At 49.4% G+C, this 12,863-nt stretch overlaps 1 protein-coding gene across 2 annotated transcripts in view; it reads right to left on the reverse strand.

Moving 5' to 3' along the window:
- CD59 (CD59 molecule (CD59 blood group)) overlaps positions 1–12,863 on the reverse strand; it is a 13,755-nt gene continuing 892 nt past the window's right edge. For both annotated transcript variants that reach the window (XM_035012541.1, XM_035012540.1), the window contains exons 2-4: positions 9,463–9,541; positions 5,964–6,062; positions 1–939 (exon numbers count right to left, since the gene is read on the reverse strand). In XM_035012541.1, coding sequence (XP_034868432.1) covers positions 737–939; positions 5,964–6,062; positions 9,463–9,523 — 363 coding nt within the window. In that variant the 5' untranslated portion in view covers positions 9,524–9,541 and the 3' untranslated portion in view covers positions 1–736. The remainder of the gene's footprint in view (positions 940–5,963; positions 6,063–9,462; positions 9,542–12,863) is intronic.

The raw sequence follows: 12,863 nt of genomic DNA on the forward strand, positions 1-12,863 counted from the left end.
TTTTTTCTAGTGAAGACAGCAAAGCCCATTCACAACTGAGGAACAGAGGAAAACTTGGGTTTTAGCCAACTGCTAGCTCTCAGAAGACAGACCTGGGGGTTCCATACCCTGCTGTGTGGGAAGTTCCCCTCCTTCCCTGCCAGACACCTGCTAGTTGAGAGTACAAAGGTCATTGCAATCACCACCACCCCCCCCCCGCCCCCTGCGCTGAGACTCTCACTTCGCCTGATCGACAGCCCACACGTGGGAGCTTGGTCAGGCCTGCATGGCAGCATAGGGGGCCATGAAGGGAGAGGATGAAGGCATTCCCTGGGAGAGGCTGTTGAAAAAAATCCCCTGCCCCAGCCCCCCCCCCCCCCCCCCCCCCAGAAAGCACTGATCAGAGTATTTAATAACTACCTCCCAGCCATCAGAGGGGAAATGACCAGGGCATGCAGAGAATCTAAGGTACTCAAGCTGTCACGGCGAGGCTGCTCTTGCAAAAAGCCGAGGAAGAAGCATGTGACCTAGCTCAGATCGTGCATGCTTCACCCTTTCATTTTGTCCCTCCGACGGGTCTTCGCTGCCGGCGGGACTGGTCTTCAAAGTCTCTCGGAGTCTCTCTCTTAACCACGCGGCTCAAGCTAGTTTTAGTCTTGCCCAGCGGGATCCAGGTGAAAAATGTGGAAGGCAGCAGCCAAGGAAATAAGAAATATACAGAAACGGACGGTTTAGGAGAAGGCCTCCCGGTGTTGATTTAGAGACAAAGGGTCCAGGCTGCGGCCAGCAGGGGGATCAGCAGCAGAGCTGCGCTGTTGGTGCCCCGGGCCGCGGCGTTCCTGTTACACAGATCCTGCTGGCAACAGTCATACTGGAGCTTCCTCAGCCCTAAGGTTTCGGAGATGACGTTGTAATTGCAATCATGAAACTTCCAACAGCGGTGGTAAAAAAGGTTTGGCTCTGTGGGGAAAAGACACACACAAGGGTAAGCAAGCCCGTGGGTACAGTTCGGTACCTGCCTTTGACCTCTCGATTCTATTTCCTAGAACTTAGCTACTCATGGAAGTAGAGACTTCTGGGCGACAACAGGTACCCTCATTGGGCTAGGGAACAACTGAGCAAATGATGATACAGCTCAAGATGTAGAACTTTTCCCTAAAAACAAAGGTTCATCAGAGCCCGTAGAGTTTGTGGTGCAATAGCCAATCACGCTGGTGTTTTAGAGGTTTGCTAAGATTTTTAAACCCATATTCCCTTTGATCCAACAATCCTACGTCTAGAATTGACTTTATGACGTTACTTGTGAAAAAGGTTAAGGTAGATGCTCGAGAATGGTCACGGCATCACCATCTGTCACAGCAAGAAACTAAAAGATAAAAATCAGTCCATTACTAAAGAAACGTTTGAAGAAATAAGGGTAGAGTTCCGTACAATGGAAATCCAGGTAGAAAAGGAAGGACACAGGCCTGCATGTGTTGAAGTGGAGTCTGAGTTAAAAAAAAAAAAATGTAGAAAAATGGATAAATTGGACCCCATTAAAATAGAAAACTTTTGTGCATCAGTGGGCACTGTAGAAAACAAAAAGACAACCCACAAAAAGGGAGAAAATGTTTGCAAATCATATATATGATGAGTCTAGTATCCAGAATATAGAAAACATTCTTACAACTCATTAATAAAAATACAAGCATGAGCAAAGGATGCAGAGATTTCTTCAAAAAAAGATATACAAATGGCCCATCAGCACATGAAAAGATGTTCAGTATCATCAGTCATTAGGAAAATACAAATCAAAACCACAATCAGCTTCCCTTCACACCCAGAATGAGTGTTGACAAGGAAGTGGAGAAACTGAAAACCTCTGTTCCCACCACTGGGGGGAAGGCAAAATGGTGCTGATACTCTGGAGAAGTCTGGCAATTACTAAAAAAGTTAAAAATAGAGTTACAAATACCAATGATCCAGTAATTCCACTGCTGGCCATTTACCCAAAGAAAACAAAAACACTAATTTGAAAAGATACATGCATCCCTACGTTTATAGTAGCATTATTTACAATAGCCGAGACATGGAAGCAACCCATGTGTCCATTGGTAGATGAATGAATAAAGATGTGGTACGCGCACACACACACACTGGAATATCACGTGGCCAGAAAAAAGGATGAGATCATGCCATTGGAGACAACATACATGGATGGACCTAGAGGGTACTATGCTTAGTACAGACTCAGGGTACTATGCTCAGTACAGACGGAAAAAGACAAATCCTGTATGATTCTACTCATAAGTGGAATCTAAAAAATAAATAAATAAACAGCAGAATCAGGGCGCCTGGGTGGCTCAGTCGGTTAAGCGACTGCCTTCGGCTCAGGTCACGATCCTGGAGTCCCTGGATCGAGTCCCGCATCGGGCTCCCTGCTCGGCAGGGAGTCTGCTTCTCCCTCTGACTCTCCCCCCTCTCATGCTCTCTCTCTCTCATTCTCGCTCTCAAATAAAAAAAATCTTTAAAAAAAAAAAAAAACCCCAGCAGAATCCGACCTATAAATACAGAGAATAAACTGGTGATTGCCAAGAGGGAAGGAGGGGGGCGGTTGGGAAAAACAGGTGAAGGGGAGAGGGAGATCCAGGACTCCAGTTACGGAACGCATGTCACGGGAAGACAAGACTGTATAGGAAATACAGTCAACGCTACCGGAACAGCGGTATAAGGGGACACGGGATGGGTACGCTTGTGAACCCAGCAGCATGCGCACTCTTGTCAAATGCTAAGTTATACACTGAAACTACTATTGCGTGTCAACTATACCCCCCGCCCCCAAAAAGAGTTACCATATGACCTAGCAATTCCACTTCTAAGTACGTACACCCAGGAGAACTGAAAACTACGTTCACACGAAAGCTTGTACACAAATGTTCAGAGCAGCATTATTTGTAACAGCTACCAAGTGGAAACCCAGGTGTCCGTCGGCTGGTGAGTGGATCAACACAATGTGGTCTCTCCACGCAACGGAGTGTGATTCAGCCACAAAAAGGACTGGATGTACCGACACGTTGGCCATGACATGGGCGAACCTTAAAAACACTCTGCTCAGTGGAAAAAGCCAGTCACGGAGGCCACACCCACTGTATGATTCAGTTCACAGTAAGTGACCAGGCAGAGCCTTGGAGATGGCGAGTTGATTAGTAACTGTTAAGGTATGTGGGAGGGAGGGGCGGGGAGTGACTGCTGATGGGTATGGGCTTTCTTCCTGGGATGAAAATATTCTGGAGTTAGTGGTGATAGTGGTGCAACCCTGTGAATATACTAAAAGCCACTGAACAGTACACTGTAAAATGTACATTTTCTGGTACGTGAGTTTTACCTCAATAGGACGGATGCAGACCAGGATGTAGAATGGGGGCCATATGCATAAATGAAGTGTGTGTCTGGGGGTAAATGCATTCATTTTCTCTGGAAAGATTCCCAAGGAGTTTAACAGTGTTGCCTTCCCAGAAGCCTATCTTTCATTTATATATTTCTGTATGGATTTTTTTTTTTTTAAGTCATTGGATGGATTTTCAAAATATTTTAAATTCCATTTAAATATCATTGGACTATTCAGTAATACAGGAAGAATTAAAAAAAATAATGCCATTATGGTCCCAACTTTTGCACACATGGAAAAATAAAGGCCCAAAATATCTATGCCAAGTATCTTATTGTGGTTTTTGACTATTCAGAAAAACGATGTTAAGGGAAAAACAGTGTGCTGGTTGAGAGGCATTATGGTCAATTTTCCTCTCCAAAAATAACTGTGTGCCAAGACCACGGTGTGCTAGCTGCTGGAGACACCCCAACAGAGAAGGGATGGTCCTGGCCCTGGGATCACTCTCTCAACCTCTGTGCTGGAAAGAAAAAAACCCATACAGATGCCTATTTCCTTATTAAGGGCTTGTTGTAACTAACATTTCATTCACAGCTGGGAACAAAACTACATTTATAACTGCAGATATAACTGTCTCATCCTCCCCCTCGGAGGGGATGAGCGCTTGGGCTGGATTTTAATGAAATTTGGTCAAGTGGCAGAGGCCACAGACTGTTCTAGTGACTCTGCTTTCTTGGGTCATAAGTATTTAAGTGGATGCTTCTACTAGTGAACTAGAGGATGCTGTTGAATAGGACAAGTTACTGCTTTATGTAATCCTAATCAGGAATTAGAGCTGGAAAAACATTCAAGTGACCAGAATTTTAACTGGGGCAGCCTAACAGCCCGGAGAAAGCAGATAGCAGTTTATTAATAATTGCTACCAATGAATGAATCATTTACTACGTGGCCTGCAGTGAGCCAAGCACTCTACTTCAATGAGCTCATTTGCATAACCACCTACGATGGTGAGCTTCTCACCAAGCCACTAGCAGAATTACCCAAATAAGGTGGATGATCAGAGTCCCCAGAATGTTAAGAGTTTCTCTCTGCTGGGTGCATCATCCCTGATCTCTTTGAAGACTTAGTTTGAGTCTAACTTCACCAAGCAACAGTCCCTCATTGCTCTTGGCACCTCTACGTGCGCCCCTTATTCCTAAGGTCATTCCAGCAATGATCACTCGGTGCCGTCACCAAAGGCTTATGCCACAGTTTAAGTACATTGTTTACAGTTCTGGGACAGGCTGGGACACCAGTAAATAGTGGCTGAATGAACACCTAACACCTGCCTCCTCTCTTCTGGACTCTCTGTATAGCACCAACATACCCATTTTCTCCTCTATCTGTCCCACTGACCCTGGGAGAGAAATATTCCTCTTTTACAGTGGGGGAGAGGGTAGGGTGTAGCTAGAGTAGTGGAATGATTTCTCCACTGGAGTACCTGACTTTCACTCGTGTTTATGACGACAGTGTGCCCTGCCTCTCCCAGGAGATGTCAATCCCAGCTGGAGGGGGACTGAGGTGCTCTGGTAGGATCGGTCTTACTGTAAGGTCAGAATGTCTCTATTTCAAGAAATGCTACCATCACATGTCAAGCTGAAGTTTTGGGACTTAAGTTCCTAAGAAGAAAAATATTTATCCTTTAAAATTATCCTTCAAAAAAATAGATTTTATCCTTTAGAGGAGTTTGAGATTCACAGCAAAATTGAGCAGAAAGTACAGAGTTCTCATTTAGCCCCCTGGGACGCCCATCCCGACCCTAAAGAACCTGTTCTTAGCGTCCCCCAGCAGAGTGGTCCACTTGTTACAACTCCTCCTCACCTCTACCGTCCAACACACACATTTCATAAACCAAAAAACACAGGCAGAGAGAACTTACTGGAGGCAGGACAGAGATTGGAGTTCAGAGCTCCTAACTGCAAATCTAATTCTTACTCTACACATAATATTGCCTTTATTCTCTCATTTGGAAATTAGACTTTTTGTAGTTGGGGGGGGGGTCCAAGAGACACAGATGATCAAGGTTAACTTGACATATGTGCTCACACATAACTGGTTTTCAAATATCTGTGGGACAAATGGCTACATTCTCTCCAGGGGCCTTACTGCGCTTTCTACATTAACAATGAATGATCGTGGTCCCCCTCCAGAATCAAGGACCTTGCATACGTAGGGCTCGGAATGTTACCCACATTCCAGGACTTTACATCAAAATGATCAGATCGTCCACTCTGACAGGATAATTCTGATGTGTCCTTACTTATTGAGGGATTTCTCCTTTCTGGGGAAATTAATCTTCTCCTCCTTTCTATCAGGTTTTTCTGAACCTGTGGGTCTCCCGAGCCTTTTATGAGTTTACCGGACATGTTCAGCATTCCCTGATGATGCCCCTGGAAGGACTTTGTGGTAGAGGGTAGAAAAACAGAAAAACCTTGAAGGGTGCTTTTATTTTTATTTCTTAGATGGTAACCATTACTTGTTGAATACAGGTCTCATGAGAATAAGCGTGGCACACATTTTTTCCCAGGCCCTCATCATCCCGTTACCCTGAGGAGACAGGGAAGGGGCAGGCTCTTACCGGCTTTGACCAAAAGACACGCATCAAGATTAAGCGAACAAATGGTGGTCTTATTGCACGCAACACTGTCAGCACAGTTGTAACATGTCAGGCTATGACCTAGAATCAAGAACACACCCTGTCAGCGCTTGTAAGATCTCCACTGACTTGCCCCCCCGCCCCCGGCAGCAGAAGGGAGCCCACCATTGCCACTGGTATGAGGCTGAGGTCGGCAACTCATAGCCTGCTTCCGTTCCCGTACAAACCTGTAGCAGATATATTTTCCCAACCTCAAGCTACAGTTCCAGCAGCATTTTTTGGACCCTGATACAAGTGCAAAAGCAATTTCCATATTTCAAAATCCACATGACTGGGACACCTGGGGGGCTTAGTCAGTTAAGTGTCTGCCTTTGGCTCAGGTCATGATCCCAGGGTCCTGGGATCGAGCCCCGCATCGGGCTCCCTGCTCAGCAGGAAGCCTGCTTCTCCGTCTCCCACTCCTCCTGCTTGTGTTCCTCAATCTCTCTCTCTGACAAATAAATAAATAAAATTTTAAAAAAACCCCAAAAGCCCAAAGAACAAAATCCACATAACCATGCAATTGAGAAGTTTCCTCTTGCCTTCAACTAGAAGTGATTAAAAAAAGAAGTGCTTAATCTGCAATGTAATGACATATTAAAAGGAAACTACCAAGAGAAAAAACTAACAGAATTCTATAAATGCCTTCCAGGCCATGAATATGCTCTTTTTGATCACATTCCCCTAGACTGATACTCAGTTATTTGGTAGTACATATCTGTGTGAAAAGACATTTTCAAAGATGAAATATGTAAAATCTCATAGAAGAATGTCATGGTTAAACCCAGACCCAGTGTGGGTTTTAGAACCCAAGAGCTGACTTGTAGTTCTAAGGCCAAAGCCTACATTCATCACGCAGGGAGGGGAATTTTCCAGAAGGCCAGAAGAAAGTGGCTCCTCACCATCTGAGCACCACAGGAGTCAAGCGCTCTATAACATATAAAATGGCCATGCTTGCCTTCACAGGTGTGAAATCCCACCTAGCAGAGGACCCTCTGATTTGGGAAGGTTCCAGATTAACCTCTGAAATGTCAGCCCAAAAAGCGCTCCCCCACCCACTTTGTTTGCAGATGACAGATGCCTGAAGAGGTGAAGTGGCTCACCCAAGGACCCCGAAGGACACCCAAAGCAGCATGGCCGGAGCCAGCCCCCACACCCAGGGGCCAGGCTCCGTTAGCCCACTCTGCCTCCTCCCTCTCAATGTTAGTTAGCGTTAGTCGTGCCTGTGTGAGGGGCCACCATGAGAAGGGACAAAGATGCGATTTTTCTGCAGTCCCCTCCCTGTTCCAGATGTGTACACCTGCGTGGGAGAGGAGGATGAAAGAGGGAAGAATGTTCTAGCCTGGATACTGGGGAGGGCCATCTGAAAAGGCTGTTCTGAGGACTGACTCTTCTGCTGGCTACAGCCAGACCTCTTCTGGCTTCTTGACAGAGGAACCAAAGCTCACACTTGGAACTTGTGTGGGGCAGAAATACAGCTAACATGTTCATTCGGCGTGCAGAGATCCTGTGTGCCTCCACGCTAAGCTCTTGATCTTTGCAGAACTGTTATGACAGGTAGGCTCAGTGATCTCCGGCCCCATGTTTGAAGAGAAAACAGGACTAAAATGTTAACTAACTTGTCCAAAGTCTCACGTTACAAAGGAGAGTTGGGACTCAAACCCAGGCCATTGGTGCTGAAACCCAAGCTTGGTTTAACCATGACGTTCTTCTAACGGTCCAGAGAGGGAAAGAGAAGGAAAGAGCACAGACTGTGCAGAGATCCGACTCTGGGCTAACAGAGGTGAGAGGAAGACGCCCCTGCATTTTCCTCAGAGCCCAGGCAGCAGCCAGGGACGTGTCTCCCCTGGGTGCGCTCATGCTCCAGACAGACCCTGACTCTCTGTGCAAGGGCTGGGGACCTGTCACAGAGCAGCTGCTGGCCCCAAACCCAATCCTGCTCCGTAAGCAGATGCCGGCTGCTGGGGCTCGGGCATCACCAGGCGATTCCGCCCACAGGGACTACACCAGGCAGAAGAACAGAGACAGTCACGTCATGTTGTCACAGGCATGAGCCACATGAGCACCCGCCCCGACTGGGAGTGACACAGGTGGGCAGGGAGGGTCATGAAGCCACATGAGCACCCGCCCCGCCCCGGCTGGGAGTGACAGAGGTGGGCAGGGAGGGTCATGACGGCTCTTTTTTCTCCAAAAGGCAGAGCATATTCAAATGTGTCCTTGGGCTAGTTCCTTCTTTGCTTCAGTTCCCTCAACTATAAAATGGGAAGAACAACCATGATCCCTCATGGGGTGGCTGGAAGGGTTAAGTGAGACCGGGGCTTGGCACAGTCCCTAGGACACAGAAAGAATTCAATATATGGGAGCTGCTAAAGCTAGTAATATCCAAGACATGCTCTGACACAGCAGAGATCTGTTCCTTGCTCACTGCATTGCTACCTCCCTTTCTGCCTCTCCCCCACCAAAAAAACCTGAAAAACTGGCAGAACTAACTGGACAGAAGCAGAAAAAAAAAACCTGATCCTTATCATGAAGCAAAGCAAATTAACACAGGTGGGGTTTTTTGTTTGTTTGTTTTTTGTTTTTAAGATTTATTCATTTATTTGAGAGCGAGAGTGAGGGAGCAGGGGAAGGGGCAGAGGGAGAGGGAGAAGCAGACTCCCTACTGCGCGGGGTGCCTGATGCAGGGCTTGATCCCACGACCCTGAGGCGAAATCAAGAGTCAGTCTACCTGACTGAGCACCCAGGCGCCCCAGTAACAGAGGTGTCTCTACCGTTACAGAACTAAGACTCAGGCACACACAACTACTGGGGAAGGAGTTCGGAGCAGCCACTCGGGTGCCAGTCCATCTGGGGCTCAAGTTTGGGTTGCACCACTTCTGTGTGACATTTTACAATTAGTTCATCTCTTTGGGCCTTAGTCTGGTCATTTATAAGATGATGGCAAACCCAGGAGCTACTCCATGGTGCTGACAGGCGGATTCAGTAAGCGGGTGCGTACGAAACACTGGGAAGGGCGGCAGTTCACGAGTGCCGTGAGCTAGCTGTCACCGCTGCTCCCAGGGTCGTCGTCCTCACCACCGCACGGCGGACGCCCCCGCACGGAGCTCAGCACCCTAAAGAGGGCGCCCACTGGGGTCCCCAACAGCTGGCGAGAGGCAGAAACTTCAGCTGCTGCGTGTACCCCCTGCCCTGCTCCCCCCGAAAAGCTACTCTGTCACCCAGGCTGGGCTGTCACTCAGGCCGGTGCCCCAAGGAGGGCACGGCTGTAATGCAGGAAGGAGCGGTCACACGGCCCTGGACCTGTCACACTGGAAGGCAAAAGAAGCAAAGCCAGGTCCAAGGCCAGGGGCATCCGCTCCGTCTTCCTGAGGCCTGAGAGAAACGAAGCTTATGATCAAGCTGACCTAGATGGTCTGGATCCACGTCCCCTTGGACCACTCACCTGAATGGCAGAGGACAGCCAGGACGAGCAGGTGCAGGATGAATCCTCCTTTGCTTCTCATGGTGATTGTCCACAGAATCTGGAAGGAAGGGACGCAGAGGGTTGTCACGCACCAACAAAGGACTGCTGGCTATTTCAGAAACCAACAGTTGGAAGGCCTGCAGCCTTCAGGAAACACGGGGAAGGAGCTAGCAGAGCAAGAAGTGGTTTGGGGTGCCATGAACCAGGGTGCTCTCCTGGTCCCTCCTCTTGCCCCCAAACCTCAGGTTACTGAAGAAATGCTCGCCGTCCTGGTGGGAAGGGCAGCTATGGGGAGTCAATGCACACAGGGCCAAGCGTCGGCAATACCCGGGCCCTGCCCCAGCTCTCACCTTGGGTGGCCAGGAATAAACAGTTACCTTTGAATAAACCTCAGTCCCTCCAAGCCACAGTGGTCACGATCATGCAGTGGGGGTGGCACTCTCTTCCCCAGAAGGGTTGTTGAGTCAAATGAGAATGTGAGAAAAATACTTAATACAGCAACTACAATTCCCACTCTGCCGGCCCAGCCCCAAGCTGCTGGCGGAGGAGGGGGGCCTAGCAAGGGCCACCTCTGCAGGCCATGCCACCAAGTGTGTCAGACCCCAGGGGTGAGTCTGGAGGGCACCAGCAGGCCTTCTGCAGCAGAACAGGAGGCAAAGGTTTAGCATGCACAGAAGCTCCGGCTCCCCACCTTAGTCAGGGTGATGGAGACAGTGCCTTGGTCACCTCCTCCCCTCTGGGGAAGTAAAGAGGGGTCCCGCTAACTTTGATGACCAGTCCCCTTACATTTACGCCTACGTGTGTGGCAGGGAGCATCAGGGGAGGAAACGGGAGGGCTGAAATGACTCAACCCCTCCTTTCACCTGATAAGGAAGCCAAAACACAGAGAAGGTTCTCACTGTCTAAGTCTAAGCCTCGAGTCTCCCAATCCCGCCCCTACTTCCCTGACCCCACCCCCTGAAACAAGGAGGCAAGAGCGCCTCTAAAGCAGGGTGCTCCACGCTCTCCTCCTCTCAGCCCCACCGGCCGGGCCCGGCAGACAGCGGGGGTTCTTGCTGGGCGAGCCCCCACCGCCCCCTCAGTTAGGAATGTCATCCCTATGCCTCTGAAGGTCATCTGCTGCTCAGAAATTGGCTGATCAAGGTCAGGGGAGGGTTGAGAAGCAGAAGAACAGGTTCTGGCCTTGCCCAAAGAAGAAAACACTGAGCAGGTCAGGCCCGGAGGAAAGAGACAGGTTGCCTTCTGATGTGTGGGGAACCAGGAAGAAAATCAAATGGAGCCTGGCCTTTCTTTACAAGTAACCCTCACTTCCCTCTGGCATCTTCAGAATCTACAACAGCCTCCGAATGGCCACCTCCCGCCCCCGGCCGGCCCCACAGGAGGATAGCTGCCCTCAGCAGCCCTGCACAGTGAGGCCGTGAGGGGTGCAGGGGTCACTGCCCCCCTGAGCCACATTTGCCTCAGCTATGACAAGGGACAGGCACTGAGGCGCTTCCCAACACCGTGAGGACTCAGTGAGATAAAACAGGTATGTGCTTGAGACACAGCCAAGCCCAGGGAAGTGGCGGATGTTACCAACCACAGGCCTCCTGCCCTGACTCAGACAGGCATGTCTACTGCACCTCCCGTTCCGAGATCCTGCGGATCCGTGGATCTTTCTTCCTGGCCCCTGACCCTGAGAGGTGGGTGTCCTGAGGTCTCTGCACCCTAATGGATGGGGAAGAGGCCTCAGCACCTCCTGCTGGCACCCCGTGCCCTCTGCCTGGAGCCAGAGGAGGGACACGAAAGAGCCCCATCCACTCTCCCCTCGCCCGTGAGTGGCCCGGGCCTTGCCACCCCGCCAGCTCCCTGCCTGGCTTCTCTCGCTCAGGAGTTTCTGTTTTGAAAATACAAAAGCCGCAGGCATGGATGAACCTCCGGAAGGCTACTCCCTACCTACCCTGGGGTTATACATTTGCCACCAGAGTAAATATCCACAGTTTGAGAAATGTTGCCACCCCCGTCAAGGAACATTCTGAGGTCTGTGTGCCTTCCTTAAGAAGTGGGAGTGAGGGGCGCCTGGGTGGCTCAGTTGGTTAAGCGACTGCCTTCGGCTCAGGTCATGATCCTGGAGTCCTGGGATCGAGTCCCGCATCGGGCTCCCTGCTCGGCGGGGAGTCTGCTTCTCCCTCTGACCCTCCTCCCTCTCATGCTCTCTGTCTCTCATTCTGTCTCAAATAAATAAATAAAATCTTTAAAAAAAAAAAAAAAAAGAAGTGGGAGTGAGATGGCCCTGTGGTGAACAGAAACAGCTGCTGTGGGGTCACGATAATGGTCCGCAAAATATTTATTTTTTATTTTTTATTTTTTTAGATTTTATTTATTTATTTATTAGAGAGCGAGCGAGCGAGAAACAGATTGAGAGAGGAGAGGGTCAGAGGGAGAAGCAGGCTCCCCGCTGAGCCGGGAGCCCAATGTGGGACTCGATCCCAGGACTCTGGGAACATGACCTGAGCCAAAGGCAGTCGCTTAACCAACTGAGCCACCCAGGCGCCCAACGGTCCGCGAAATATTAACAGCCATCGTTGTTCTCCACAAACAGGTGCCAAACTGATTTTCACGAATTATCTCCATTAGTTCTTATAACACCCTAGAAATTAAGGCCTATCATTTTACTGGTAAGAAGGTGTGGTTAAATACCTTGCTCAGAATTACCCAGCCAATAAAGAGCAGAAATACCCAGCAATAAAGAGCTCCCACACATCAACTCGGTAGGGAAGTGCAAATTCACCACTTCTCACGCATAGCAGGCTTCAAATTGTACCTGACTCTAGGTGGATTCCAGAGCCAACAGATTAAGCCAGACAAGGCAGGGCAAAGTGGTAGAAAAGAGGTGTTTCCCCGAGAACTGAACACCTAGTAATCTCTGGGTTAACTAGCGTGTTTGAAGTCTCTCCCTCCATTTCAGAAATTGTTTATTATCACAAGCTAACGTGACAGAGGCGCTGTGTCTCTAAATCTGCAAAATGTATGGGCTGATCTGCTTAGAAAGTAGAGGTAGTGCAGTTGAGTAGGGGTGGGGAGCCAGGTCTCCGCTGGGACCCCCTGGCCTCTTTAGGAAAGTCACCACCCGGTAAGAGCACGATTTTTAAAAGAATCAGCTGGTCACAGGGGGCGGCGCCTTCAGAATGGACACAGCGGATGACCGAGAGTAGGGAAAACACCCTCAAAAAGGACACGCTGAGCAAGGCGCGGGGCTAGCGCCTTCACGAGGTGCCCACCGAAGGCGTGTACGATTTCACAAACGGGGCCTCCCGCGGGCAGAGCGTCAGGATCCGCGGCCTGCGGAAGTCGGTGTGGATTGCTGCAGGCCCCCTGCGAGGGGCCACTTCCCGGACACT

The sequence above is a fragment of the Mirounga leonina genome, unplaced genomic scaffold (genome assembly GCF_011800145.1).
Source record: "Mirounga leonina isolate KUSES-001 unplaced genomic scaffold, KU_Mleo_1.0 Mir_166, whole genome shotgun sequence".
Taxonomy (NCBI): domain Eukaryota; kingdom Metazoa; phylum Chordata; class Mammalia; order Carnivora; family Phocidae; genus Mirounga; species Mirounga leonina.